Source organism: Fusarium oxysporum, chromosome VII (assembly GCF_013085055.1).
Source record: "Fusarium oxysporum Fo47 chromosome VII, complete sequence".
Lineage (NCBI taxonomy): Eukaryota > Fungi > Ascomycota > Sordariomycetes > Hypocreales > Nectriaceae > Fusarium > Fusarium oxysporum.
In genome coordinates this window covers 2,369,111-2,396,430 of record NC_072846.1, presented here as the reverse complement: position 1 = coordinate 2,396,430, position 27,320 = coordinate 2,369,111, and the positions used below count along the sequence as shown (strand labels likewise).

Here is a 27,320-nt window from a genome sequence, read left to right as displayed (position 1 = left end):
TTCGGTTTTACGAGGTGGCGGATTATGCACTTTGTTCTCGGAAACATGGGCCTCGCCAACTCCATTCTCGAGATGATTCATCCTCTGACGGTATTTCCAGTCGCTTATAACACCCATCCTATCAGCTCAAGGCCAACCCGCGTCAATGGAACAGCATAAAATTTCCCAATGAAGCCTTCAGTTGTTGCAGGGCTTCTAAATTATCCATGGCATTGGAAGTCGACAGACAGGCATCCAATTGAGCATTAGTAAGTACCAGACATCAAGTACAAGAGGAGAGTCCAGTAATGAAATAAAAGGATCTTATCGTTCAGGTATCAAGGAACAGATAACTATCAAGCGGAATGAAATCGAACTGGTCTGCTGACAAGATATCAACATTGACTTCGGGGCAGTGAGGCAGCTCATGATGCCCAGCTGGGTGCGCTTCATCGATAGCAAGCGAAGCCATACTCGCACCCTCAGATACGGTGTTCTCTCTCATGAGAGGAGACACAATTCGAGCCGTGCATAATCTTCTGCCGGCGTGTCTCGATACAAAGATCCAGTAAGGGCAGAAGGGCCCTTCGTTACTGAGAGAGTCTGTTCCACAGCGGCCGCTATCCGCCGTACAGATCGGACAACATTCGCGACGAGTTCATCGTTCGCCATCGATTGCAGGAAGTCAAGGCCAAGTTGAATGAACTCTGTATTGCTTGGATGCTTGGATGGTTTGCAACGAGAACTGTAGAGTAACACAGCGCAGCTCGTTTCAACGAAGGCATTGAAGCGCCTCAAATAAACACATTTAGACTCTACTCTGCCATAATCCTCTTGGAGGGCCTCCCCTGCCATCTTCCTCGATGGACATCGACAACCCGCCGTATCTGATGTGTGAGGACAATACAGTCCTCAGCAGCTGCTGTAGCTTTCCGGCAGGCTGGCCGAAGCCAGAGCATTTCGCCACGGTCAATTCTGCCAGCAGACTGTACAAGATACTCTGTAATCATAAACGGGCGATAGATGGTAATGACGAGATTATAATAAACTAGATATCTGTGAATTTCTTTACCTTTCAGACTTTAGTTGGGGTATGACAGACTGTTCAATAGGGCGACATGACCTAGGGTCTCGGCTGGCGAGCCCTGAATCACAAAATGCATTATTTCGCGGCTGAGCAGCTTGCAGTTTTGCACGACAACGGCATGAAGACTCTCGACTGTATTATACAGTTGCAACACTGAGTCAAATCGTTTGTTATATATGGAGGCTGAAGCTTCTTCCATTGCGGCTGCAATACGGCAACGGTCAACGAGCAGAGTTTGTTTGTCTGGATAAGGGCAAGTAATATCTCCTTTCCGCATGTTGTTTGACCTGCCTAGACTGAATGCGATCCAGCTGGTAGTCAATCACATCAGATATGGATCATTTTGACGATTAGGAGTTATAACTTGCCTGTCGTATGAGAATATAGTCCACAGAGTAGCCCGGCGCACTTGAATTTCTTGCTCGCTTAGAGCTACTTGTGTAGAAAATCTATGAAGACCCAGTGCGTAGGCCTTGCAGCAGGCCGCACTAATCAGTAAGTAGGCTGCATTTGGACGGCCCATGTTCAGCTGGTAGTCGGCCATTAGCAGGGAGAATTGGATCGTCGGAAGGGTGACAGCGTCGCCAGACGATTCGGCGTGCCGAGTTGCATGCTGGAAGAGTCGCTCAGCTTCGTTAGTCTCGGCCGCGTTAAGCGAACCACTGGCTAGGATGGCCAGGAGGACCACTTCGTCGTGGGACTGACGTGGGATGCTAGAAGTTGGACTATACGCCCTGTCTAGTAGCTCATCGAGGCTTTCTGATGTGAAAAATGGAAATATATGGAGAGAAAAAGTCTTGAAAGTATCCAAGAATTTGAGAGCACTGGGTCTCCGAATGATTTTGTGGATGGTGTCTTGGACCGAGATGGCTTGCAAACTGATTCTTGGCGGGAGCCCAAAGAAGACACCTCTCATCGCGAACCTGTCCAAGCCCCCCTCATCAAGAGGTCTTCCAGCATTTTCTGTTTCGTCGTGGCTGGAAATCGCCCGGTGAACATGTTGGAGGAAGGCAAAGCTAGACGCTGGGCCATAAGAAATTTCCAAATGGCCCGCGAAGTGGGGGAAATTGTGTGCAGCGGTCACCTCGCGACATAGTGCAGAGTTTGTGATTTCTGTCTCACCGGGCGAAGGACTATGCAGAGGCTCAATAACTTCGGAGAACAAGCTGACGGAATTGACTCCTCGGGTTGGATGGTTGGATGTTGACCGTCGGGCCCTGGTGCGGCGGACCTTGGGCCGATAGACGCAGGCGGAAGGATCCGCTCGGCAGCCCATACAGACAGTTTGGCCGTCACATTTAATCTTGCGCCGTCTACAGCGCTCGCAAGCTTTGGATATCGTGTTTGTTGGTCTTTGTTGCCGACTTCGGCGACGGAAGAGGTGGGTTGAGGCAGAGAGCCATTGACTCCGCAATAGAAATGCGGCACGCCATCAAAGGCTGTTTCTAGTCCGCAATTCCGTGACCCCCCTGTTACTCCGTAGCTCCGGAACTCCGTGACTCCGCCCGCAGCCTTCGCCGAGCTGGGCCTGTTACCTTTAGCTGACAAGACATCACACATACTCGAAAGAAATTACATTACTCATAGAGGATACGATATGCAAAAACCAATCAGCGTCATTTATGTGGTTTGGCATGTTACATTGTAGATGGGGGCAATGGTTCAATTACTACACAATCACTGCAAGCTTTCTCTCGGCCTCCGAGGCGCCAGGCTTCAAATCTCCGACGCTCAATTATAGAAGGGGATGTTTACCTGGGCTGTTCGACTGTATCACGCACTTAACTATCAGAACACTGTTCAACCTTGCACATAATCCACGATGCTTCTATTAAGCCTTGTACAGCTTACTTGGCTGCTTTCGTTGGCGGCAGCAGGGTTGACTGTTTTCACAGACGGGACCGTCATCACCTTCAGCAACGAAACACTGGAGAATGTCGTTCTTTACAACGCTTCAGTTTCGGTGGTTGGCGATACCATTGCCGCTATCGTAGCGGATGGCACTCAACCAAACGACATGTTGGCAGATGTGTAGATGATCTCGGAATAGATGCAACACCTGCTCCTTCACCACCCGCCACAGCTGCTTCCACATCATCGCCGGCAGCCCATCGTGTCCAGGCGCTTTCCATGCCTTGGCTTCCATGACTTTCTCCTCCACCTCCTCCATCGTCAGGTTCGGCATGGCCACTTCTCTGCGCTGCGGTCGTGGGTCTTCGTCTTCTATGTCTGCCGGTAGCGGTAAGAAGAAGGCGTTGAATAGTTCGTTTGCCGGTTCGACCTTGCCCTGCGTCGCCGTCCTATCGGATCTTTTCAGCGGGTGCACTTTGTTACCGTTCGTCTTGTCTCCGGGTTTCAAGTACTTGGAAGCTTGCCACGTATTCGTCCCACCGGCAAGAAAGTCTTCCTAATGCACCTTCTTCTGCCTTCTGATGGTGTCATGAGACTCTTTGGCTGCTTCCTTGGCTCGACCTTCTATGCTGTCGATTGGTTGACCAGCCCCGTCGCGAGGCCCTCGCCAGCTTCCTCCAGAGCGTGTATATTCTACGAAGCTTCGTGAGATATTTTTTCCGCCCTCTTTTGGCATACGTTGAAGGCTTTACCCGTGGAACTAGTTTTTGGATCGCGCCGAGGACCACTTCCATCAACCTGTCCGTCTGCGTCTAAACGACGTCATCCTACAGGAGTGGTGCGAGCTTATCCCCCACTCTCTCCCCTGATTGTATTCCACGGTGCATTCTTGAACAGCAGCCTCGAGCTTGCTGTTATCTCGGGCGTTGTCAGATCAAACTCGGTTTGGATCGCCCTGTGATCTGACCGGCGTTCGGTCGGGCCGCCTAAGTATCGCCCCGGTCAGGTCAGCCGAAAGGAACCGGTATCTATTCCGCCTCTAGTTCGCTGTGGACCCAGAGCATGCTCTGAGTCAACCACTGCCTCTCGTGTCTCTTTGACGGTGAGAATCTCGTCCAGTTCCTATGATTTTTCGGTGTCGCCCTCAAAGCTCCGTCCACATTCAGCACTGCATAGTTCTGGAAGTCCTCATCGTTCATCATGCTCAGCTATACCACACCTCTCTTTCGCACGCCGAACTGCAGTATCCGGAGATTAGTGCCCATCAGTGGTATGCAGTTGTCGCATCCGACAGGTTCGACTGAGCGACTCATGCGGCCCTCCACACAGAGCGCACTTCGGCTCGACCGCCTGGCAATCTCGATGACGATAACCAGTCTCTACGCACCTGTCGCATCGTTGGGCCTGGCTGCAGGCAAAAGCTTTGTGGCTAGTCTCCTAGCAGTTGTACCATTGAGCTGGACCTTGGCGCCGCTCAAAGATGTTGGTGCTGGCCGACTCTCTGGCCAGGTGAAAATATCTCTCCTCAAGTAGCCGTCGTACGTCGCCCGTCTTGGTCACATAGGCCACCATCAAATCATACATCTTACCATTTTCCTTGTCACTGAGCCAGTGCATCTTGGCGATCGTCACCTCGTTCTCCTTTGCCGACGCCTCCACCGCCCATGGCAGCATGTTGCCGGATGAATGCAGCACCGCATTCCTGTTCGCTTGTCTGCTCTTGTATGATCCTCAGCTGCCTAGTGACCTGTTCGTGCATATATCTAAGCTCGTCGCCTTCTTCAATTCCTACGCTGCTTGCGCCTTGACCACCTGGATTTCATGCTGGAGCGCCCAGATCATCTCCGGCCGTTCGCTGATTCGCCATCAACTCGTCCCAGAGCCTCTCCGGCATTTTCTTCTGCCGCTCATGATAATGGCTTGACTTCTCCTGAAGCATCGCTCAGAACATGATCTGCATAAGTGGTGCGTCGCTGCCCATCGCGCCTTCCATCATCTGTGTCAGCAGTCGCGTCCATTTCGCGGCCAGAACGCTCACAGCCGCGCCTACTTCCACGCTCCCTTTAACGAGTGCAAAGAATGTAATGATTGTAAAGATTGTCCGGCACGGCATTGACTCGGCTATTCCGTTGGCTTTGTGTTCAACAAGCTGACTAACTCTTCCCAACCCTTCTTTATGTCATCCCTCTTATCCACCCACAACGTGTTATCTGCAGTCAGAGACAAGCCTAAGTCCTGCCCTGTCAATGCCTTCGGGGCAATCCCATTCTCGGCTGGACCAAAAGCCAGGTTTACCCCGTTCTCCACGACACGAGCCTTGATAGCGAGGCTTAAGGACCGCTTCAAGTTTTCGTAGGAAAATGTTCCGCCCACGCCTCCATAACTAACGATAAAAAACGGCTTTTTGGTCCATTCAAAGTAGAGTAGGTCAATTGCATTTTTCAGGCCGGCCGGAACGTTGAGGTTGTACTCAGGTGTAACAATAACGAATGCGTCCAGAGGGGCAACAATCCTTGACCAAGCCTTCGTGGTGTCTTTTGTGTACTGGTCGGAACTGGTGATCTGAATTGGTGGATAAGGTTCGTCATATACAGAGCAGTTGACGTCTTTGACATTAATGCGGCGCAATCCGATGTTGCTGTTGTTGCCCAGATGCCTCTCGATGATTCCCTGGACCCAATCTGTGATTTGACTGCCGACTTGGATCGGCCGCTGACTGCCGGCAATAATCCCGACCTGAAAAGCCTTGGCCACCATGATAAAAAGACGTGCAGTGAAGACGGGCAGTTGAAATTTTGTGTGTTTTTGGTGTACTAAAGAAAATAGAGTAACGTGCTTGATAAGCGAGTGCACCAGCTTAATTTATTCCTTAAAAGCTACTTTTTAAAAGCCTATACAAAATCCAAGCTAAGCTTAAAATAGCTAAAATTTAAAAGTTATCTATTTAACTATATAAAAAAGCTATATTATTATTAAAATAATTCTAGCTAATTTATTTATAGCTAGTATATAAAAAGCTTATTTACACTGTATGATTAAGCTTTAGTGTATAAAATAAAATAGCTAAAAATCTAAGAAAAATACTTTTATAGATAAATAGCTATTAAATATATAAAATAAATTTTTCTAGATTTTTAACTATTTTATTTAAGGTAGCTAGATGTTATAGGGTAGGCTATTTTTAGCTATACAGTGCGGTGGTGCACTCGCTTGTCTGGTGCACTCGCTTATCAAGCACGTTAAGTAATAATAATAGTATCTAAGTTATCTACCTAAGACTGAGTAAAACACTAATAGTGCTGTTCACAGCTGTAAGGCTGTTTTATAAGAGGGCTATATAGGCTCCTCAGTTTAGATTAGCAGGAGTAAAGATCCTTAAATCAATAGAGTCTAGAGCAGTAAGCAGGCTTATTATAAAGAAAGCCATCACTGTAGCTTATAACTATGTAAAGCGCAAATTAAGGTATCTATTATACACTTATTAAGGATTTAGGTGTAGATAAGGCTACTTTCTTAACATATATCTAATAAGAAAGTGTAATGATAAAAGAAGGATGTGCTGATACTCTAATAATAGTTTATATATATTTCCGGAGTTAGAGCATATATATAGGTGATCTAGAAGTTCTAGAGTAACCGCTCTCTATGCAAGGGATATCAGATATATCAGAAGTATAGACACTTGTTCTGAATTAATTGATCGGATGAAATTCTATATCTGATTTGAATTGATTAATCTGACTGATATATCTGATTGTTGATCTGATCTGACGGCAGCCCTGGGGCGTATGTTGACCCGTCTATGTATTCAATAGGAATTGGCGTTTCATCAACGTTAAGAATGCAGTTACTATGAAAACGCCGCTTCGGGGAGTCAAGAAAATCTGGGATCTTCTCCGCTAGTTGGTTAGGGTATTTGGGGGAACTTGACAGGGCTGGGGATAGCTTCCAGGGCTGCCGTCAGATCAGATTAACAATCAGATATATCAATCAAATCAATCAATTCAAATCAGATATGGAATTTTGCCAGATCAATCAATTCAAATACAACGTCTGTACATCTGATATATCTGAATGGAGAGCGGCTACCCTAGATACACCGGATTATCCGTATGTTCCGGCTCCGGAGAGAGTGGCTCTTCCTGAAACGCTACAATGTTACAGGGGTCAGCGGAGCTGATTGGTCCTGGACCCTTGCTTGCCGGGGTCTTAGGTAGAGGCGAATCTAAAGATACCCGTATTTACTCATGAGATTCGGAACGCCCTGTGGAGTCAAATGCCATGTACTAAGTGGCTAATTCCTTTTTAGACTCTCAAAAAGTCGATTATAGCCGTGTTAAATCCAAAAAGCCAATTATATGCTGCTAAATCAGCCGTAAGAACGGTAGTTGACTCCACAGGGCGTTCCGAATCTCGTGAGTAAATACGGTAGATCACCCCTTTTTTCTACCTCTCGCTCTGATACGGCATAGGTTTAGCCAGACTTTGTGGATTGATCATAGCAATCCCGCGTTTGAGTAGACTTGCATTGGATGCCCTTGCAATCCCGGCCATGTCAACCGATTGTGAGAGAACATTCAGTCTTGCGAAGCTTACAGTCAGCTCACAGCGACATTCTCTCGAGCATTGAGTCGATCCAATTACTGAAGAACTGGATAAGGGGAGGGTGTGTTACTCTTGGGGGGGGTATGCTTAAGCAACAAGGCAGTCAGATCCCACGGGCAGAATCGTGAGGCTGGGAATAGCTCCACGTGACCTATTATATATCAGATATCTATCTATCAATCAATCAGATCAGATGTAGAGGGCAAATTATCAGTTCAGTTCAGATTTACGTCCTAATCTGATTTGATTGATCTGACGGCAGCCCTGTTAGGACCCACGTATTTCCATCCAATGATTGCTTGGCCAGCACTGAAAACTTACAGCCGGTTCTTCGGCTACAAGTGCGGCGTTGGCGTGTAATAGATGTGCTCGGTGGGAGTTTATTTCGATCACAGGCAAATATGACTTTGATGCGGCCACTTGACGTCTTTAATGATTTCCCCGTCGTGAACGCATAACCTCGAGGTTTCGCCCAAGAATTAATGGCTGCAAATAGAGACTCATGGGATTCGTATATGCCTTCAGGCGGGAGGGCATCGTCCGGGAAGGCAAGCCGGTGGCTTTGGTCCATTTTCGTTGGCTGTGTTGCTATCATACAGAGCGCAGGTCGCGTCGGTCATGTCTAACGCGCGCTGGCCAATCGGGGCGACGATTGCTGACATAATTTGGGCACCTGGTGCGCTATTTTATTTGGGCACCTAGTTGCCCATGTATTGGCCGCCGTTAGGGCCAAATATCTCTGTAATTAGCGTATAGATAGACTGTAATTCCTCTAGCTCAGCACGTCCTGTGCCCCAATAGGGGACTTTCGGGGCCGATGGCCCCCCGGACGAAAAATATACATAACATAACATAATTTACCCGTTACAGGTCGCTTTAGATGGAAAAAAAATGTAACTTCTTCAATTAAATCAACTTATGGAAGCTTTCGCTGCAGTATTTTTAGCTCGCGCATTGTTACGGTTAGGAGGTGTTGCGTCGAAATTTGTTCTTTTGTGCTTTTCGAACGCACAGGTCAACCCGACCATCATAGATTAGCAGATTTGGTGGTGGATTTAGTTACTGCGTGCCAAGGGGATGACAGAATCGACGCCGCGTTTTGTCAATACAACCCTAACTGGCATGCCATCTCTTGGGTGCGAGGTGATCTCACCTGGCAGATCAGCCATATATCCCGGCTCACCAAAGACTTCCGTATTATCATATATGGGTGTCAAATCAAACTCCCGAATAGTCATCGCTAGGATCGTTTTTAGTTCAACCTGTACTAACTCCTGCCCAATACAGTTTCGGGGCCCCAGTTCGAACGGCCGAAACGAGTTCTTGACTGGCACGGAATCTTTGGTGAGCCAGCGCTGCGGATCGAATTTGTGAGGATTTGACCAGTAGTCCGGGTTGCGATGCAGAGCATGAATGGCAGATAACAACATGTAACCAGCAGTGGGGTATTTCTGGCCAGTCTCTGGATGTGTCAGGAGGAGGCGGGGAGAGCCTGACCGGACGGATCCAACGGGGGGCTGTGTACGAAGAGTTTCTTTGATGACAGCGGAGGTATAGGGAAGCTGGTTGAGGATTGCAGGGTTTGAGCTAATCACTGCACTTGCACGAGCTGGGTCTTCTCCTAGCACGGCGTCACGCTCAGCCCGCAGCGCAGCCAAGACAGATGGGCTTCTGTGGAGATGATAATAAATGTAGCAAAGCACGGTAGATGTTGTGTCATGCCCTGCAAGCATGAATATCTTCAGGTGCGCAACCGCGTCAGAGAGGAACTTTTTGTCGGATACTCGTCCTTGCTCCAGTACCTCTTTCCTGTAAGCTTGAATGGCAAGGCTGTTGATCGTCTTAGTCATGCTAGGTGTATCCGTCTCTTTGAGCTGTCGGTAAATATGCGGGAACACCTCGTTATTCATGATGCGGTTGTTGTTCCAAGTCACAAAAGTCCGTAGTGGGTTAAACTTTTGGATGAGTTTGACTGGGCTTCCAATCATCCAAGAAACCTGGTTCTTGAGGGCGGTGTAGAGTGGGCTGTGGGTGGTTTGCGATTGCAGGCGAGCCCCTCTTCTTGTAATTAGCATAGGAGCTGCCCTATATATTCTATGGGGGTTGCTTACAGTACTGCGCGGGCAATGACATCGGCTGTTGCCCTCATTGTCTTCTCCGCCAGTCTGAACGTCTCTCCTGATTCAGCCATTTTATTGAGGCCGTCTCTGAAAACCCGGATCTCTTCGATGAAGTCGGAAAGGAGGGATACAATATTCCTTGCAGAGAAGCCAGGGTTGAGCCTCGCCCACCAGACCTTCCAGTCCGGATTCTCCAGGGTCACCAGGTCCTTTCCCTGGGTCATGGGTGAGAACATGGTCCGCATCATTGGGTGTTTGGGCATGGATGGGTCCTGGCAGAACTGCGCCATCATGTCCGGATGAAAGACTGCCAGCATAGGAGAAGAGAAGGGCCACGCGTCCATATACACGAGTTCAGCCTTGCAGACATCGGGGAACTCTTCCATGAGTACGGTGGGGACGGTGAATCCGGCAACATCGCGAGGATACTTGGCCAAGACTTTCCCCAGAGTGATGAGATGTCCAAATAAATACGAGTGGGGCATAATTGGCTTGGTGACGCGATTAGATATTGACTGCCAGGCTTTCGGGGGAAAAGGATACTGACAATGCCATGCGTTTCAGGCAGTGCTCGGAACCTGGAGCGGACTTTGTGGAGGAGGTAGAAGAAGCGTGCTAGGCCAGCAAGGCAAAGCAACAGGATTATGCGCAACACGAGCGGCCACGAGACTTCCATTGATGCTTTATTTTTGCGATTCTCGTCCTAGGAAAGAGATGAAAATTGAGAGGTAAGCTAACGTGCATGATAAGCGAGTGTCGCAGACAAGCGAGTGTCGCAAAAATGCCTCACCCTACATCATCACTATCCGATCAGATAATTCTCAACCACTAGGCATGTCAGAGCCTAATAACGAAGGTAGAATCCTTCTTGCACTTAAAGCCCTTCAAAATAACCCAAAATTAAGTGCCCGGCGCGCCGCAGAAATGTATCACGTTCATTCCCGTACTTTACAACGCCGCCGACGCGGCGTTCAATCACGACGCGATATTGTCCCGAACTCTCGGAAACTCTCTGATCTAGAAGAAGAGACCTTAGTTCAGTTTATTCTCAAGCTAGATTCGCAAGGGTCTCCCCCACGAGTGTCTTTTGTTGAAGCAATGGCCAATTGTCTCCTCGCTGACCGCAATGCATCACCCGTCGGCACGCGCTGGGCTAATAATTTCATCAAGCGACAACCAGAGCTCAAGACGCGTTTATTTCGGAGGTATGACTACCAGAGAGCTAAATGTGAAGATCCAACTATTATTCGCAATTGGTTTAGGCTTGTAGAGAACACAATTGCGAAATATGGTATCCAATCACATGATATTTGGAATTTTGATGAAACTGGCTTTATGATGGGTATGATTTCAAGCGGAATGGTCGTCACAGGTTCAGAAAAGCTTGGAAGACCAAAATCAGTGCAGCCTGGAAACCGTGAATGGATTACCGTCATTCAGGCGATTAATGCAGAAGGCCAGGCGATTGAACCGTTCATCATTGGCGCGGGCCAAAATCACCTTGCCAACTGGCACGAAGAACCTACCCTTCCGCGCGATTGGGTTATTGCAATGAGCCAAAATGGCTGGACAAATAACGAACTGGGCCTTGAGTGGCTAAGGCACTTTGATCGACGCACAGCTGATCGATCAGTTGGTTCCTATCGTCTTCTGATCCTTGATGGCCACGAAAGTCATCACTCTGTCGAATTTGAGAGATATTGTGAGGCAAACAAGATTGTTACGCTCTGTATGCCGGCTCATGCGTCTCACCTGCTCCAGCCTCTCGATGTTGGGTGCTTTGGGCCGCTCAAAAAGGCCTATGGTCGAGAAATTGAGGATCTGATCAAAAGGTCTGTACATCACATTTCGAAGACCGAGTTCTTTCCTGCCTTTGTCGCCGCCTTTCAAGCTACTATGACCGAAAAGAATATCAGAGGGGCTTTTAGAGGAGCTGGGCTTGTTCCTTTTGACCCCGAAAGTGTGATCTCAAAGCTTGATGTGCAGCTACGGACTCCAACGCCTCCCGTGGAGAAGGCCAGCCAGACTCAGCCTTGGATTTCAAAGACACCAAAGACAGTTCTCGAGGCCGAATCTCAGTCTGAATACCTCAACAGGCGAATCAGAAGGCGCCAAAGTAGCTCCCCAGAGTCAATACTAGGAGCTCTGAAGTCACTTGCAAAGGGAACAAAGGCAATAATGCATGAAAATGCCTTATTGAGGGCTGAGCTCGGAGAAGTTCGAGATGCAAATGAGATACTAAGCCGGCGCCGAAGGGCAAAAAGAACCCGACTACAGAAAGGAGGAGTGATGGCTGTAGGGGAAGCAAGAGATTTAATTGATCAGATGGATGTTGATATGCAGGTAGTGGCCGAATCTTCGAGGAATGGTGGTCAAGGAAGGTCGGCGCGACCGGGGGTTCGGCGCTGTAGTGTATGCGGCAAGACGGGACATAATGCAAGAACATGTCAGGAGGATATTGAGGTATCTGGAGAAGAGAATAGTGAGTAATTTTAATCGATTAGACAGTTTGTGGTGTTTTGATGGTAGTGTTTAGTTTAAAGGTTGAGATTTTGCGACACTCGCTTATCATGCACGTTAATGGAAAGAATAGTTATGACAGTGGTGTGACGAAGCGAGATTGGGCGTCCACAAGACCGAGACATTCGGTAGTTACATCTTACCCCGCAGATGAATTGAACTAAAGCATATTTGGCGATGGCCTAACCTAGTTAAAATGTTTTCGGGCCCAGTTGAGACAGCTAATAAGACTAACGTGTATGATAAGCGAGTGGGCCAGACAAGTGTTAGATTGGCGGCTGGGAAATGTTGGATACGCGAGTAGGGTTGATGTCCAATTAAAATGGGGTTAATTTTCACACTTGAGGATCAACCTAGTCCCAGGAGCTCGTCCTTCTTCTTCTGTCTCTGTTCTGTCCTTTTAGATGTTTTCTCCGCTACCCGGTATTGATATATCCGGGGACCCACAAAATACATGTTTCTTTTATCGAGGCGCTATCACTAATCCAGCAACTCCCAGCCGCCAATCTAACAGGAATGGGCCCCATTTCCCTTATTGCAATATTATTCTTGTATCCAAAAGAGGAGTGAAACCCCTCACGGACAGACTGATAAAAAGGAATCAAGTCAACAATCAATAACATCACAACATTCTGCTCCACATCTTAATACACTCACCCCATCGTATAGCTGCGTATCCAACAGTTACTCGCCCCGCCTTCACCACCAGGCTGCCTCTCTTCAAATCAACCTTCCATCCATGGCTCAGCTGCATTAACTACAACCTCAGCCGGGATGAACAAGCAGGCAATGAGGCTGCGGTTCGCCGCTACCGACAAGATCCTTCAGCGCGGTACACGAGATGCCTCAGAAGCCGCACTCGAGCGCTTCAACGAGATGCTGCGGCAAGATCCTACAGACCCTTTAGGCTTGCGCGACCTTATCCCTCATGTTCTTCTTCGACTTGACCGGGAGCAAGAGTGCTACGATTTCATCAAATGGTGGGCCAGGAACGGGCCTGAAGCTCGCTCTCGATCACCATTCTTGAACCTTCACGGCGCCAACGCTTTCGAATCCTTGACTAAACTCAGCGCTCGGGTTTCGAACCTCAGCCTCAGTCATCTCGTAGCCCTCACGCTTCTGAAACTGCGACTCTATCTCGACTGTGAATCAGTCTACAACTTTCAACAAGAGTGCATTTTGGAATTTTTCGAGCCAGACCCATCCTTTGCTGATGTTGATCGACCCATCGGAAGCCTTGCACGTAACAAGATGCACTCCACCAACTTCGATCGTGCCGAAACATTGATTTCGTCTTTACGGAGCCAGTATCTTGAGCTCTGTCGCGAGGCCAATGCGGCAAATTCCTATTTCTGGGAGGCCCTGATTGACGACGAACCTTGTACCCCTCCGCCTCACTACAGTCCAGGCTCCCGACAAGAGGCTGAACAAGTTGTATACCAGTGTCGAAGCGCTTGGCAAGAGAGCGAGGACGCTCTCGTCATGGTCGAAGCTGATACCTCGAGCTTTACCCGTGTGTATGAGGGCTCAACTGGCTCCCGTGATGCGAACCCGACACAATCGGAGAAACCGGGAAAGATGCCACAACAATTGGAGAGGAAGCGTGGCACCGGTCTTGCATTTCCTTCGAAGAAGAATCACACGACACCGGTCGCCCGTGAGCTCGAGGAATATGTTCCAACCTACGTTGGCAACACCCAGTCAGTTCGGTTTGTCCGCCGCACTAATCAGAGCCAAGTACTCGTATACACTGACGGTGCCTGCATCAACAACGGACAGCCAGATCCTCGCGCAGGTTGGTCAGTTGTGTTCGGCCCAACCGAAAGCAGTAACAGCGGTAGTCGCGGCTTTGTGTCTGGTCGACTTGAGGATATGGGCCCTTTTGGACATGTCAGTATAGACACCAGCAATCGGGCGGAGCTGCGGGCAACGATTGCTGCACTACGTCTCTGCGACTGGCGAGCAGAAGGCTTTGATGATCTCCTGATTGCAACTGACTCATCTTATGTGGTTGAGGGAGCTACAGGCTGGTGTAAAGGCTGGGTTCGCAACGGGTGGAAGTTGCGTAGTGGTGGTGACGTCAAGAACAAAGACCTGTGGGAGCTGTTGCTCGGTGAGGTTGACAGATGGAAGACCCAGGGACTGCGTGTTGTTCTTTTGCAAATCCCGAGGGATCTGAATACCGATGCTGATGCGGCCGCGAAAGACGCTGCCCGTACTGAGACGGCCAAAGCTGAGTTCAACGACATTACCTTGAGCACTCCTCAGACATCAACTGCTAAGACTGAATCAGTCCCATATGTACTTGCACTATGTCTTGAAGGCGAGTCGTTCTTCGACGCTGTGTGCAGCGACCTCGTCTCTCACCTAACCTCGAAAGCCAAGCTCTTCAAGGCCGCAACTCCAGATGCCGCCCTAGAAATACTTGGTCGCGAGTCTCCTCCGATCATTCTGGTTGGTGATGGGGCCATTACACGCCACAAAAAGGTCTGGGAACGCGTTATAGACCAGCTTCGAGAAGGGGCTACAGTCGTGGCAGTGGGTTGTTTCAGCAGTATGGTAAATGAGGGCGAGTTCAACCGCTTCTTTGCTAAATTGGGCCTGCCGTGGAAAAGAGGTTCCTATCATCGGACTGACGTCAGTCTACAACCTGGTGTTATCGATGGCCATCTTACAAGCCAACTTACCCGGACCTATAGCCAGAAAGCATTGTTTGTTAGTGGGATCGAGAGAACAGCGGCCTGGTACACTGAAACGGCCACGTCTACGGAGGCCGCAGTTGCCTTCACCAAGATCGGGTCAGGAAGATTGGGCTACATTGGGGATGTGAACGGAGAAGAGCCTTCTAACCAGGTGGTTCTAGCGATGTGTGGGCTTCTGTGATTACCGGCCTGAGTGCGTTTGGGAAGGCTGAGGGTTATATCATGTCCTCCATAAATCTAGTTTTAGAGAACAAGGGATGGAAAAGTGATAGTGCTGCGGGCGGATCACATCATGAGTATGGGCATGCACACTTTTGTTACTGGTGTAATACGTAACCAAGATACCTATGGTACATGTAACCCGGTTAAGTTGACCCAGACATCCCTCCCACAATCTCCGGCGTACTCAGAAATGATGTCCCATTATATAACCCCTGGTCATCCCTCCCCAGCAGAAAGCTCTCTGGTGGTCCAAGATATGAGTCCCTTACACCACCCAGATCGAGCACAATCTTTTGGATGACAATATTCGGCAGCAACGCCCAGATTCTGAGAGTATATGCGCCCTCTTTGGGGATATCAAATGAAGATGTTGTGTAGTTTCCGTGCACACCTCAGACAGCATTGGGAACAACATAGCCCCATCCCTCGGGCATGTTACTGCCAACGTTCGGACCAATAGGTTGAACGATTGTCGGTTCGGGTTGGTCCTCTCCAGATGGGAACAACACGATGGCATATTCGAGCGGATTTCTATCTCCGAGGTAGTTGGCAGCTGGAGAGATAAAGAGCGTAACGTTGGCGGCCGAGTGGTTGCTGAAGAGGTACATTTCATACTCGAGAGCAGGGCCTTCACCAACCTCAAGTGTCTCAGTATCGAGAGGGTATAGCCCAACACCTGCAAGCGTACGGCCGTAGTTCTTGATAGTGTGGTATTCGACAGATTCGTCGTCAGAGTCGCCTTCATATATGTCTTGGTAGTGCGATGCTTCGATTGAAACGTGTCCATCAGATTCAACAAAGCCTTCAAAGTCATCAGGCACTTCTCGGTTGATGACTGTTGCAACCACGCGTGGTTCCTGACCGGCATACCTCTCAAAGCCGCGACAGTCACTCGTTATGTTGATGAAGACTTCTGTGGTGTTGGGAGCTTTCGGGGCCTTGTCCCAGTCAACCGTGACATAGACACGGCTATCGCTGCCGTTGTGTCCACCAACTGTTCCATTGTACTGTGAGAGCAAGACGTAGTCCTCCTATGGTGCGGCAAACCAGTTGCAGGAGCTGGATCCTCGAAAGAAGACGTCGAGATATCGAGATTGGGGTCCATAAGGTTCCAAGGGCGGGAGATTGAGCACGTTGGTAGACAAAGGATGCCAACGGCTGTCGCCCTGAAGGGTAGCGTTCGATTCCTCGATACCCACTCCATATTGTCCTCCAAGTGAGGGCCAGACATCCTGAACGAATCTCAAATCCGGCAGGGTGTTTCTCATTGGCTGCTGCCAGTACCCATCGTACCCCAGATGCGTTTCTATATCGTCAGACAAGACCAAAAACGGTAGAGTTATCACTTACGGTCAAATATGTGTGCCCACTTCCCATCGAGGAGCTCGTTCCACCTCTGAGTCGGGTTCGAGTCTTTGTACATGAGATCCAAAGATTCCCATATACAATACAATACAATTTATTACGCCCGGCGGCCTGTTCTGACCGAAAGGGCACTAGTCACTAATGCTTACATACAACGCCTGCTTTTCGTCCTCGTTTCCCCAAGCCCATGCTGTGCCACACATTGCTCAATTTGTGTCCGCATTTTCCTAAAGCCCATACTGAACCTTGGTTTTACACCATCAATATGAAATTCGTGTCCTCAAGCCCATACAGCGCCTGCTCCTTGATTACTCTTTTCCTTTCTGTTCTGCTGTGCCTTGCTTCTCCCATATTTTAGTAACATTACCGGCGAACTAGCTTGAAGGCTGTTCTTCAAGTGTCCAGCGTCCTATCTACGGCGGCTGAAGCGGCGTCCGCCTCTGTGGCACAGGGTGCTTAGTATAGGGCGTGAGTGGGTTAGTAAGAGTAAGTAGGTGAGGTTCTTGCAATCTGGCTTCAATATTGTGTGTCGAGTCGTCCTGTCGCTATTGCAAATCGTATAGTTGCGTGGACTGCCTGCATGTTTGGCATCCACTTGGCGTCATCTGATGGTGACTTTCCTCCTAGGTAGAATGAGAGGTCCCCTCTCAATGTCTCGGTGCACTGCAGCATCTCAGTCCTGTGCGCTGTCCATTTCCTGCATCGAAAGAGAAAGTGCTCTACTGTCTCTATCGCTTGTCCGCATGCGCATTACTGTGACGCTGCTACGCTGATCCGGAAGAGGTATCCGTTTAATCTGGCCATGCCTGTCCTAAGTTGTGCTAGCACGCTGGCTTCTCTCCGTGATAAGCCATCATAGAGCAATCGAGTGTGCTTGCCCGGGAGCGCAGCATCAACCATCTTCGAAAATTTCCCAACATTGTCTGGTAGCCGTTTGCTTGCACGCTGACCCGATCGGGCTATGTTCAGGGTCGTCGATCGCATTCGGGGAAACTTCCGAGCCGGGACGGCACCGTCTTGGCTCGCACTTCGCGCCTCTTTCTTAGCCATTTTCAGGAGCCTGTGTTCAGCACTGATGGGCATCCATACGACAGCCACCACGTTTCCTTTGACCCTCAATACATTGGTGGAATCATATATGCATCCAAGATACTCTTGACCTGACTGCTGGCGAGGGTTTCGGACCGTGAGCACGGCGGCTTTGTTGCTCGCCAACAGTGCCACGCTTCGATACTCAAGGTCGGGTAAGTGTCTCAACGTGTAAGCCATCGCTGCTAGTTGTCCGGAAAATGGGTTCTGCTCCGTCCTCATGCCGAGCGTGAAGGAAAAGCGCTCAAGCTTCGGTCCTCCTCGCACCGAGGCAGGGATCTCGATGACCCCGCCGACTCCGACTACCCCATTCCGCGCCGAACTGCTCACTGCAGCCCGTACCGCCCATCCTAGATCTGCTTGCATTGTCCCTAAACTATCCCCATCATCCACTATAGTCTGCACCCGTTCTACCCAGGGTGCCAACGTGAAAGGGTTGATCGTTTCTAGTTCTTCCATCGGGATCTCATTGAGTGCCACTGCTACCTCGTAGAATGGCGAGCGATTGTATCTTCTGAACTTTCGAATGCGAGATGTAGAGCTTCGGAGAGGGTTGGTTGTCGGAAGGGTATGTAGATCAGTCCACATCTTGATGGCCCGTCTCCAGAACCGTTCATGTGCGCTGGCGATATGCGCCTCTGCTTCTGCTACGCTTGTTGCCACTGTGAGGAACGTCCCTACGATTGCATTTGCCCCAATCCTCTGAACCCGGTTGATAGGGCTGGCTCTTCTATACCTGCATGCGTGCATCCATACGTTTAAGGCGTAATCCACCACCGGGGCCACCGGGGCTGTGAATAGCTGCCTCGCTGTCCTCGGAGTAAGACCCCTGAGCCTCTGCAGCTCCATTGCAGCCTTCAAACCTTTTGTCGCTGCCCGTGCAATGTGCTCTTTGTATTTGAGGCCAGCATCCATAATCATGCCGAGAACCTTGACCTGGGTCTTGGGCCGAACAAGCTGTCCCTTGATTGCAAAAGGCTCTGAGTCGGACTTGTATGCCTTCCGGGTGAAGTGTATAATCGCCGTCTTTTCTGCCTCGAAGGTCGCGCCACTTCTCCTTTCCCAGTCCAGCGCCTTTTTGATAATCTAATTGATTCCATCGCGGTTGCTCTCTGCCGTCGGACCTGTCACCCACGCCGTGAAATCATCCACGAACGCTATCGCTCCTCCGTAACAGTCAATGTGCTGCTGCACAAGGTCTGCATTGAAGAAGAGAAACAGAATCGGAGACAGAGGTGAGCCTTGTGGGAGTCCAGCTTGTGGTAGACTTCGCATCTCGGATGCCTGTCCGTTGATCTGAATAGTCGCTGTGCGATCCGAGCAAAAGGCTTCGATCCAGCGAAGCAGGTCCTCCGGTATACCCATTGCTCTCAGTCTTTGGATGAGCCTCTCCTTACATACTCCGTTGTAGGCTCCTTTGACGTCAAAGCTTACCAAGCTAAGGATCCGTCGGCCTCGCCAAGCAGCGAAGATCTGCTCCTGCAGCAACATCAGGGCCTGCTCGGCGGACCGCTGTTTGCGAGCTCCGAAGTGGTTTGTTGGCAGCAATCCGTATGTCTCAACCGCGTGTGAGATCCGTTCTGCGACGACTGCCTCTAGTATTTTGCCTAGGGTAGATAGGAGCGATATGGGCCTCCGCGCCTTTGCGATCGAATAATCCTCCTTGTTCGGTTTCTTTATTGGGATAATCTTGGCGTGTCTCCATTGATCCGGTAGCGCTCCTTCCTCTAGCGATGCGCGGAATAGCGATAAGATTCGGTGCTTGACAGAAGGCCAGACCTGTTTCCAGACTACGACCGGTAGTCCGTCTTCGCCAGGTGCTTTCCATGATTTTGCCGCAAAGAGCTGTCGTTCCACCTCCTCCATGGTAATATCCGGCATGGGGATGGCAGATTCTCGTTGGGATCGATTCCCTTCCTCTTCGATGTGTTCGGCAATGGAGGGAAAAAGGTGGCTAACATCTCATCAGCCTGTTCGATGTTGTTGGTTGTGTGTGTGCCGTCGGCCCTTGTGAGTTGGGGTACTTTGCCGAATACTGTATCATCTCCAGACTTGAGATACTTTGCCGCCTTCCATATGTTGTCGTTATCTGCTAGAAACTCATTCCAGTGCGACTTCTTCTGCTGTCTGATGGCATCGTGGTATTGCTTTGCTGCTCCTCTGGCCGTCTCCTCAAGCTCTTGACATGCCCATCCTGCTCGCCTCAATGCTCTAGCGCGATTTCTCCAGTGTGTGTATATATGCCGGAGTTGCGTGAGGTCTGAGGTCCACCAGCGTTTTGCATAAGGTGACGGCTTAGCTCTGGGTGCCAGAGCGCGAACCGCCTCTAGCACCACTGTCATAAGCCTGTCAGTCTTCTGCTGTACAGTACCTTCCTCCAGGGTAGACTCTAATGCTGCGGCAATTCGAACGTTGATTTCCTTTCATGGTGCGTTTTTGAGCAAGAGCCGTTCTTGAGCTTGCGGTACCGGGACCGAGACGTCGAACTCTGTCTCAATGGCACCATGATCAGATCCGTGCTCTGTACCGTGTATCATACACTTGATATTCAAGGATACTAGGTCCGCGGAAGCAAGGACCAGGTCGACTGTTGTCTCAAAATCCCCCACCACTCCATGTCTTCGTTCCTCTCGGGAGCAGGCTTATAAGGTCAAACTCATTCATAAGGTTGATAATCTGATCTGCTTCGCCTTGCCTCGTCAAGGATATGCCATCTCCTCCCTATAGCTGGTCGTGTTGGCTGAAGTCTGCGACAACTACCACGTCCACCAGTCTACCGGCTTGTTCTCTTACGTCTGAGATGACCTGGCGCAAAGCGTTGCAAGTGCCTTGTAAAGCTTGGGTGTCTCCTCCTGGCACATAAACCGAAACAACCAGAACCAGCCGCTCAGGGAGTCGCAAGATGGCTGCCGTCATATCCGCTGTCTCAATCGGTATCTGCTCCGCCTCCACATCCTTGTTTACCCATAACATGCTTCGAATCGGCCACCGGCCCTCTCTCCAAACTGTGGGGACCATCTTAACCCATCTGGAGTGCCCCATAGGGACCGTTAGTAGCTTGCCGTCCTTTTGGTGTGCCTGGGGCTCTTGGATCGCTATCGCAGTGTATTCTTGTAGTTGCTTATCGCTCATGAGGCTCTCATGTACCGTATCTTGCTTTCTCACATTCAGTAGAATCACTTGCGACGACTTACTCAAGCCGCCTGGGGTGAAGTTTTAGGCAATTTCTGCTGAATGACTCATGCGGACCGCTGCAGAGGGCGCACTTGGGTATCTGTGCCTGGCACTCGCTGTGATGGTGGCCTGCGGTAGCGCACCTTGCACATACTCGAGTCTTGCTGCACGAGAATGCCTTGTGGCCGAGCTCTTGGCAGTTATAACATTATTCCGGTCCAGTGGTCTGCACAAATACACTCGTATATGCCGATTCACCTGCGACGAGAAAGTAGTGTTCCTGCAGTAGCCTCTTGGCATCGGTGCTCTTAGTTAAGTAGACTACCATGGATCCATATGACTTGGGGTTGACCTTCCGGCTCAACCAGGCTACTTTGGCAATCTGGACTTCATTCTCCTGGTTTAAGGCTTCTATTGCTCCGGGGAGGATGTTAACTCCTGGTCAAAGACGGCCATACGATTCATGCTATCAACTTTGATAGGATATAGTTGGTCCCGAAGGACTCTTGCACCTGGAGCTTTCCTGGTTTCGGGGATGGCCTTGATCTCTTGTATTTCTTCTTCGTTCCTACCTAGAATCCTGAGGCGGTTGGCATTCCGTCCATCTCTGGTCACTGCGACGCATCGCCAGTGAGGTTGATCACTCGACTGTCGCATCTCCTGCTCCACGGTCTTACGAATCATTGTTGGTGTAACGTCTCCAAGATTGTCTTCAGAAACTCTGGATGTGTCGACAGTGCAGAACACCGGTTCTGGAGTTGCCGATCGGGCTGCAGACGAAGATTGACTGGACATGCTGGTGGATGTCATCCTGGCTGCGTTTGCATACGATTGAACCGACGACCGTGGTGTTTCAGTCTTGTTCAGCATGCCTAGCTGTAGTCGAGTCTGCTCCAGCTCGCCGCAAACCTGGGTGAGCTGGTCTCGGGCTTGCGATAATTCTTGTGCCATCTGGGCCGTGGCCCTGGCGACTTCCTCGGCCATGCGATCACTGAGCTTGGTGAACTCGAGTTGAAATTCGGCCTTCATCGCTTCGATTTTCTTGTTCAAGTCCTGCTCTAGTAGTTGCTTCAAGCTCTGGACTGCCTCGACCATACTACCAGCTGACTTGGGGCAGCCTGCTTCCGAGCTCGGTTCTGTCCCAGAGCTCCCTCACTGGTCTCACCTTCCTCCTACCATTCCATATCGCCATTTTGCTGCTCCATCTCCAATACCTTCGTCGTCCTGACCCTCTTCCGCTGAGGGCGATGATATCCCCCGCCCGAACCATCCGGATCGTCTCCCATAACGATGATGACGTCTGATGCGGGGTTCGCAACACCAAACATCCACCAAGGGCCTGAATCTCCGCCAGGCAGTCTTCAGGTCTTTTGAAAGTGATAAATAAGATAAATAGAAGTTATTTTTAAAAAGAATATCGTTTTTCCGGCTAGTCGCTCCTGTGTTATATACACCTTGGCCCATTTTTAGGCAATTGATAGGGACGCATCAAGAATTGATAGGGGCGCATCGTCCTTAGGGACGCTCCAGCTTTGCAGCCTCTGATTCGCCAGTCACTTTTTTGTTAGTGCAGGCAGGATTCTGCCGACGCTCCCGAAGTACCCGACCTCAGCTCTCTTTAATCTAAATGAGCAGATGATCGAACATCAGTCTCTCAACCATCAATCATTAGGTCTCTCGTCATGCTCCAATCGGAGTCACCTCCTAGCTCAGAGAGCGATTCAAGACGTCACGCCCGAAGCCCCAGTCCTAGCTGCGAATCGCATTCTCGAAAACGACAGCGGCAGAGCCGGCAAGCTAGTTTCAGCCCACCAATACTCGCGAGCAGACCACCTTCAGCAAGCAGTACTGGAACAAGTGTCGGCCGGTACTACGGAGCCGGCGACGGAGATGCAATCGAAAACCTCTTTGCATCTTACCCACGGATATTCACGACCGCGCCACAGCCCCATGGGTCTCAAGGGCTTCATGAGCCACTATGGGAGCTCCGCTTTGATCACGAGATATACCTTTCAAACGATTTCCCATCTCGGGGAGGACGACCGCAGCGGGTCAGAATACCTATACCAGGCCCAGAAACAGACATCTTACCTTCCTATTTCCCCCCTCAATCACCACAAGAACAGTCGTCGCCCGCAAGGGCCGAATTCCAATCTGCCCTTGAGCTCGTGCAGGAAGTAATCGGGACAGACCGAAGACTGACACTTGAACTTGCCCAGTCGTACGAACGAGTACGCCAATGGCGAGAGAGATGGGGTTGGTCACCACTCAGTTCAGATGCGCTCGAATCCCCTCCTCCCTACTCCCCGCCTCGAGACGTCCAGCCGGCCACAATTCCCTGAAGAGATCAGATCTTCATCGCATAGGATTTCCTCATCCCCCGCCCCGGATGCAATCCCGAATCCACCGATCCCAGGCAACCCATTCCCAACAGTCGAAACTCTCCTTGACTCAGTCAACGCCTTCGCGAAAGCTAATGGATTTGGCTTTGCAAAGCACAACGGCCGCTCGTATAAGGGGAGGAAGATCCGCTATTCTCTTCGGTGCGATCGATACGGAGACCCAAGACCCAGCCGAGGCGCAGGTCTTCGGCAGCGGAAATCCCGGAAGTGTGGATGTAAGTGGATGGTGATTGCTGAAGCTCTAGAAGAAGGCAAATGGGTTCTACGTCGTCACTCGAATCCGGAACATAATCAACACAACCATGATCGTAGCATTAGACCGTCTGCACATCCTTCCCACAGACGACTTACTACACCCGTCAGGGCAACCATTGAGTCTATGAGCCGCCGGGTAGGTATCCGGGCCCGTGACGTACGGGCTGTAGTCCAGGAGCAGCATCCCGAGTCAATCTTCACGCAGAGGGACATCTATAACGCGCGGGCTCTCATCAATCGAGACAAGCTGAGTGGCTATACTCCCACCGCGGCACTGATCAAGCTGTTCGACGATCTGCATATTCCCTATCTCGCCAAATGGGTGGATAACGAGCCAAGCCGTCTCGTTGGACTTGTTTGGACCTTTCCCTACTGCCTTCAGATGTGGAAGCGGTTCCCCGAGGTCATCAGCTTCGACAATACATATAATACCAATCACTTCAAACTTCCCTTATTCCAGGCAACAGGACAAACTTGTCTTGGTTCTGTTTTTAATGCAGCTTTCGGGTTAATCGACAACGAGAGACGGGAGGGGTTTCAGTTTCTCTCCGAGAGCATTCGACAGCTTGCAGAGCAGCACTCCATCCGACGACCCGATGTTATCATTACAGATTTCGACGAACAGATGAAAGCCGCATTGAACGATCAGTTTCCCGATGTACAGCAACAGCTCTGTATCCACCACATCAATTCGAATGTCCTGCTCAAGTCAAAGCAGAAGTGGGCTATGGACCGCTGCGATGGGAGTAGCAGCCACGACGACTCCGAGAGAGATGACTCTGCCCCACAGAGACAGGCTCAGCTAAGCCGTAAAGATCAACAATCTATCCATGCGACATCATCTGAGGTCATCCCTCATAGCTACCAGGGAGTTCTCATGATGTGGAAGTTCGTCTTATTTGCCGAGACCGAGGAAGCTCACGAGAAGGCATGGGGAAACCTCTGCAAAGAGTTCGACGACCAACGAGCTATTCTGCGGTATCTCCATGGAACTTACATGCCTGTAAGAGCTCAGTGGGCCCGCTGTTTCATCAGGAAGTATCGCAATTTTGGAATCCGCGTCACATCTGGGACAGAAGCCAGCAACAACAACATCAAGAGCTATCTTCTGAATGGTATGAGTCATCTCTATCGGCTTGTCGAGGCTATGCAGGACATGATAAAGGACCAAGAGCGGGACTTTAGTGATGCCTGCGCAGCGGATGAGGTCCTCACTGCTCGCGAGTATATGGGGTCCGGCTCTGAGTATCTTGGCGACCTCCGGGCAGCAATCTCGTCGAAGGGCCTCGGGCTAATCAACAAGCAATACCGCTTAGCTCGCAAAGCGATGCCAACCGGTAAGAATCCGTTCCCAAAGCCTCTCGGGGACTGCAATGATGACTGCTCAGTCTCGGTTGAGCTCGGGATCCCTTGTTGTCACAAGGTCTATTCAAAGCTGGGGTCTGCCGCGTCATTCACCAGATGGGAGGTCCATCCACGATGGCGACTACGAGAATCATCCGCTCAAGACCCATACCGACGGATTCTCGACCCCAAGATTGCTACAGCTCTCCGTGGCAGACCCAGGAACATTGCGCAGGTGGTTCCGGTAAGGCTGACTATCAGGTCAAGCGAGAGTCAACCAGATGGTATGGGCTCTTCCGAGCGTGGGTACGGTCGACTACCCAGTAGTCGAAACAAGTCGACAGTGGTCAGGACGAAATCGGGAGTAAGCCAACAAGCCAGAAGCAAGGCATCTGAGCGTAGACGCGGTCGTCCACCAAGAAGCCAGAATAGGTCGACCCTGGCGAGGCTGGAAGTTGATGCAAGCCAACAGGCCAGCAGCCAAGCCAGTACCCTACACCGGTATCAGGCACGCCGCCGGTCGGCTGTTCTCAGAGAGGGGAGAACTACAGGAGTACGTGCTAGTGGGCGAAAGACGCAACCGAGTATTCGGAGACAAAGAAGTCAATGGGAGCTGCGGAACGGCGACGAAGAGATTCTTCCTTCAATCACTGTAAGAGAAAAAGTAGATAGTTGCTCTAAACGGAATGATTCTAATTCTGTGGAGTAAATCATGCCTAGCATATTAGCACATTTGCGCAATCCATTCTTAGAGAATATCAGCGATACAGTTGCTTTTGGGCTAGGAAGTACTTTTGGAATAATTGGGAGCTTCCCCTTGACTTCAGGATCACACTTTAAAGTCCTAGATGGAATCCATAGGATATAAACCCCTAGAGAGATCTCACCGCGTTAATAAAAATAACCACCTTAATTTTACTAAGCACACCCAGCATCTCTGCGCAATTCAATAACAAGAGCTACGGTTGTTAAGGGAGCTGGTTTCACCGCCTTCATGGTGAAGTATTTATGGGTCTTGAAAAGTTGGGCCAATCGGATGTTATAAAAGCTGGAGCGTCCTTAAGGACGATGCGCCCCTATCAATTCTTGATGCGTCCCTATCAATTGCCCATTTTTAACCTCAGCCACATTAGCATAGTTGAAGCTTACTCAAGCAAGTGAAGTTAGTGTTTATGTGGCATGAACCTTGTCAAAGCAGAGAAATACTGACCGGCATGCATGGATACGGGACGTTGTTACGCAGCGATGATGAAATGTGCGGGGATCGGTAAATCATGAAGTACCGAGCAGTGCTGGATAGCCACGCTATGAAACTGAAACTGGGGGGAGTTTCAGTTTCATGAAACCGGGCGTCAGTATAGTTTCAGTTTCATATGAACCGGTTTCAGTTTCATACGAAACAATATCCAGGTGCAGTCCAATTTTTTGACAAGCTCGGCATCGCATCGATATACACCTTATCTCCAAGTACCCCAAAGATGTTTGGCATTGTCTGCCTACCTACACTACCAATTCCCTAGGCTCGCCATCACTTTCTGCCCCCTTACTCATCTCTATATCTTCTTGGAGTATCCTTACAGCCGCGTCGATATCCTCCGCTTCCCTAAACACCCCTGCAAGAAGCGGCCTGCTCTTTCCCTTTGGAACACTTATCCAACTTTTAATGCACTCACATGCCTCTACCATTTTGGCAGACATGCTACTTCTATCCCATCTAACCTGCCGTCTTGCGCCTGAGAATATTCGCTCTGCTTCCGTAGACATGGGGGGGATGCAGAATATGTCAATAGCCATACGGCAGAGGAGGGGGAAATTCTCTCGCTGGGTCGGTTCAAGCCACCACTGTAAGGCCGTTTGTTGTCCAATCCCAACCTGTGAGCCCTGCGAAGTATCATCAAAACCAGGCCATTAGAAGGCTTCAAATTACTTACATAAATAAAGCGGTCGAATTCATCCTTCACCTCACTCGCTGTGCTGTACACCTTCTGCCTCCAGCGATCAAACTCATCGAGTTCTTGCTCTTTCTCCTGTTGTTCATCTGGGAGCTGGTAGCTCTTGTAGTCTGTGGACCAGATCTTCCTTACAGCCTTCACGGCATTGCTGACCCAGGCTGGGTTTCTCTTCCACTGCTCACTCAGATTAACAAAAGAACAAATGAAATTGAACAGCCATGTGTTCGGGCATAGCTATTTAAGCTCATGTCGTTAGGATTGGAGTCCTTGATGCGACAAGCCGGATGTGAAACCGGAGACACGACTCTAAAGTACGGGCCGCGTTTTATATCCAGTCGCACGAACCTAGTGGTGATATGCGACACATATTTACTATTAGCAAATTTCTAACTGCGTTGAAGGCATTTGGTTTGCGAAATTTTCTAGGTTAAGTACTAAGATATTTGGGACTCATCGGGCGTATATGAAACATATGAAACCGACTGAAACATATGAAACTGGGGGAGTTCCTGTTTCATACGAATCCGGGTCCAGGGACTGTTTCAGTTTCATATGAAACAGTATGAAACAACACGCGTGGCTATCCAGTCACTCTCCAGGAGAGTGACTGGAAACTGGCCGATTTCACGACGGAAAGCGCTCCTGAATCCTGA

General features: G+C 50.0%; 5 protein-coding genes across 5 annotated transcripts; 1 reads left to right on the top strand and 4 right to left on the bottom strand.

Annotated features, from left to right (window-relative positions):
- Positions 1–442: 442 nt before the first annotated feature.
- FOBCDRAFT_321433 (fungal-specific transcription factor domain-containing protein) lies at positions 443–2,531 on the bottom strand. The gene is made up of 3 exons (XM_059612068.1): positions 1,435–2,531; positions 1,082–1,377; positions 443–1,027 (listed from the first exon to the last, which is right to left on the bottom strand). The coding sequence occupies exons 1-3, from the start codon at positions 2,340–2,342 to the stop codon at positions 795–797; spliced, it is 1,437 nt and encodes a 478-aa protein (XP_059467577.1). The 5' UTR covers positions 2,343–2,531; the 3' UTR covers positions 443–794.
- A 2,451-nt stretch (positions 2,532–4,982) lies between these two features.
- FOBCDRAFT_227936 (flavo protein-like protein) lies at positions 4,983–5,715 on the bottom strand. Its single transcript, XM_031195542.3, has one exon. It carries the CDS (start codon positions 5,672–5,674, stop codon positions 5,039–5,041), a length of 636 nt encoding a protein of 211 aa, XP_031028532.2. The 5' UTR covers positions 5,675–5,715; the 3' UTR covers positions 4,983–5,038.
- Positions 5,716–8,418: 2,703 nt separating this feature from the next.
- Positions 8,419–10,133, bottom strand: FOBCDRAFT_164951 (cytochrome P450). The gene is made up of 2 exons (XM_054705862.2): positions 9,634–10,133; positions 8,419–9,580 (listed from the first exon to the last, which is right to left on the bottom strand). Exons 1-2 carry the CDS (start codon positions 10,125–10,127, stop codon positions 8,578–8,580), a joined length of 1,497 nt encoding a protein of 498 aa, XP_054561837.1. The 5' UTR covers positions 10,128–10,133; the 3' UTR covers positions 8,419–8,577.
- Positions 10,134–12,779: 2,646 nt separating this feature from the next.
- FOBCDRAFT_227933 (uncharacterized protein) lies at positions 12,780–15,265 on the top strand. The gene has a single exon (XM_054705861.2). The coding sequence runs from the start codon at positions 12,937–12,939 to the stop codon at positions 15,043–15,045; it is 2,109 nt and encodes a 702-aa protein (XP_054561836.1). The 5' UTR covers positions 12,780–12,936; the 3' UTR covers positions 15,046–15,265.
- A 213-nt stretch (positions 15,266–15,478) lies between these two features.
- Positions 15,479–16,463, bottom strand: FOBCDRAFT_251842 (uncharacterized protein; the record flags this gene model as incomplete). The annotated part of the gene is made up of 2 exons (XM_059610971.1): positions 15,479–16,093; positions 16,437–16,463. 2 exons carry the CDS (start codon positions 16,461–16,463, stop codon positions 15,479–15,481), a joined length of 642 nt encoding a protein of 213 aa, XP_059465403.1.
- Between the last annotated feature and the right edge of the window lie 10,857 nt (positions 16,464–27,320).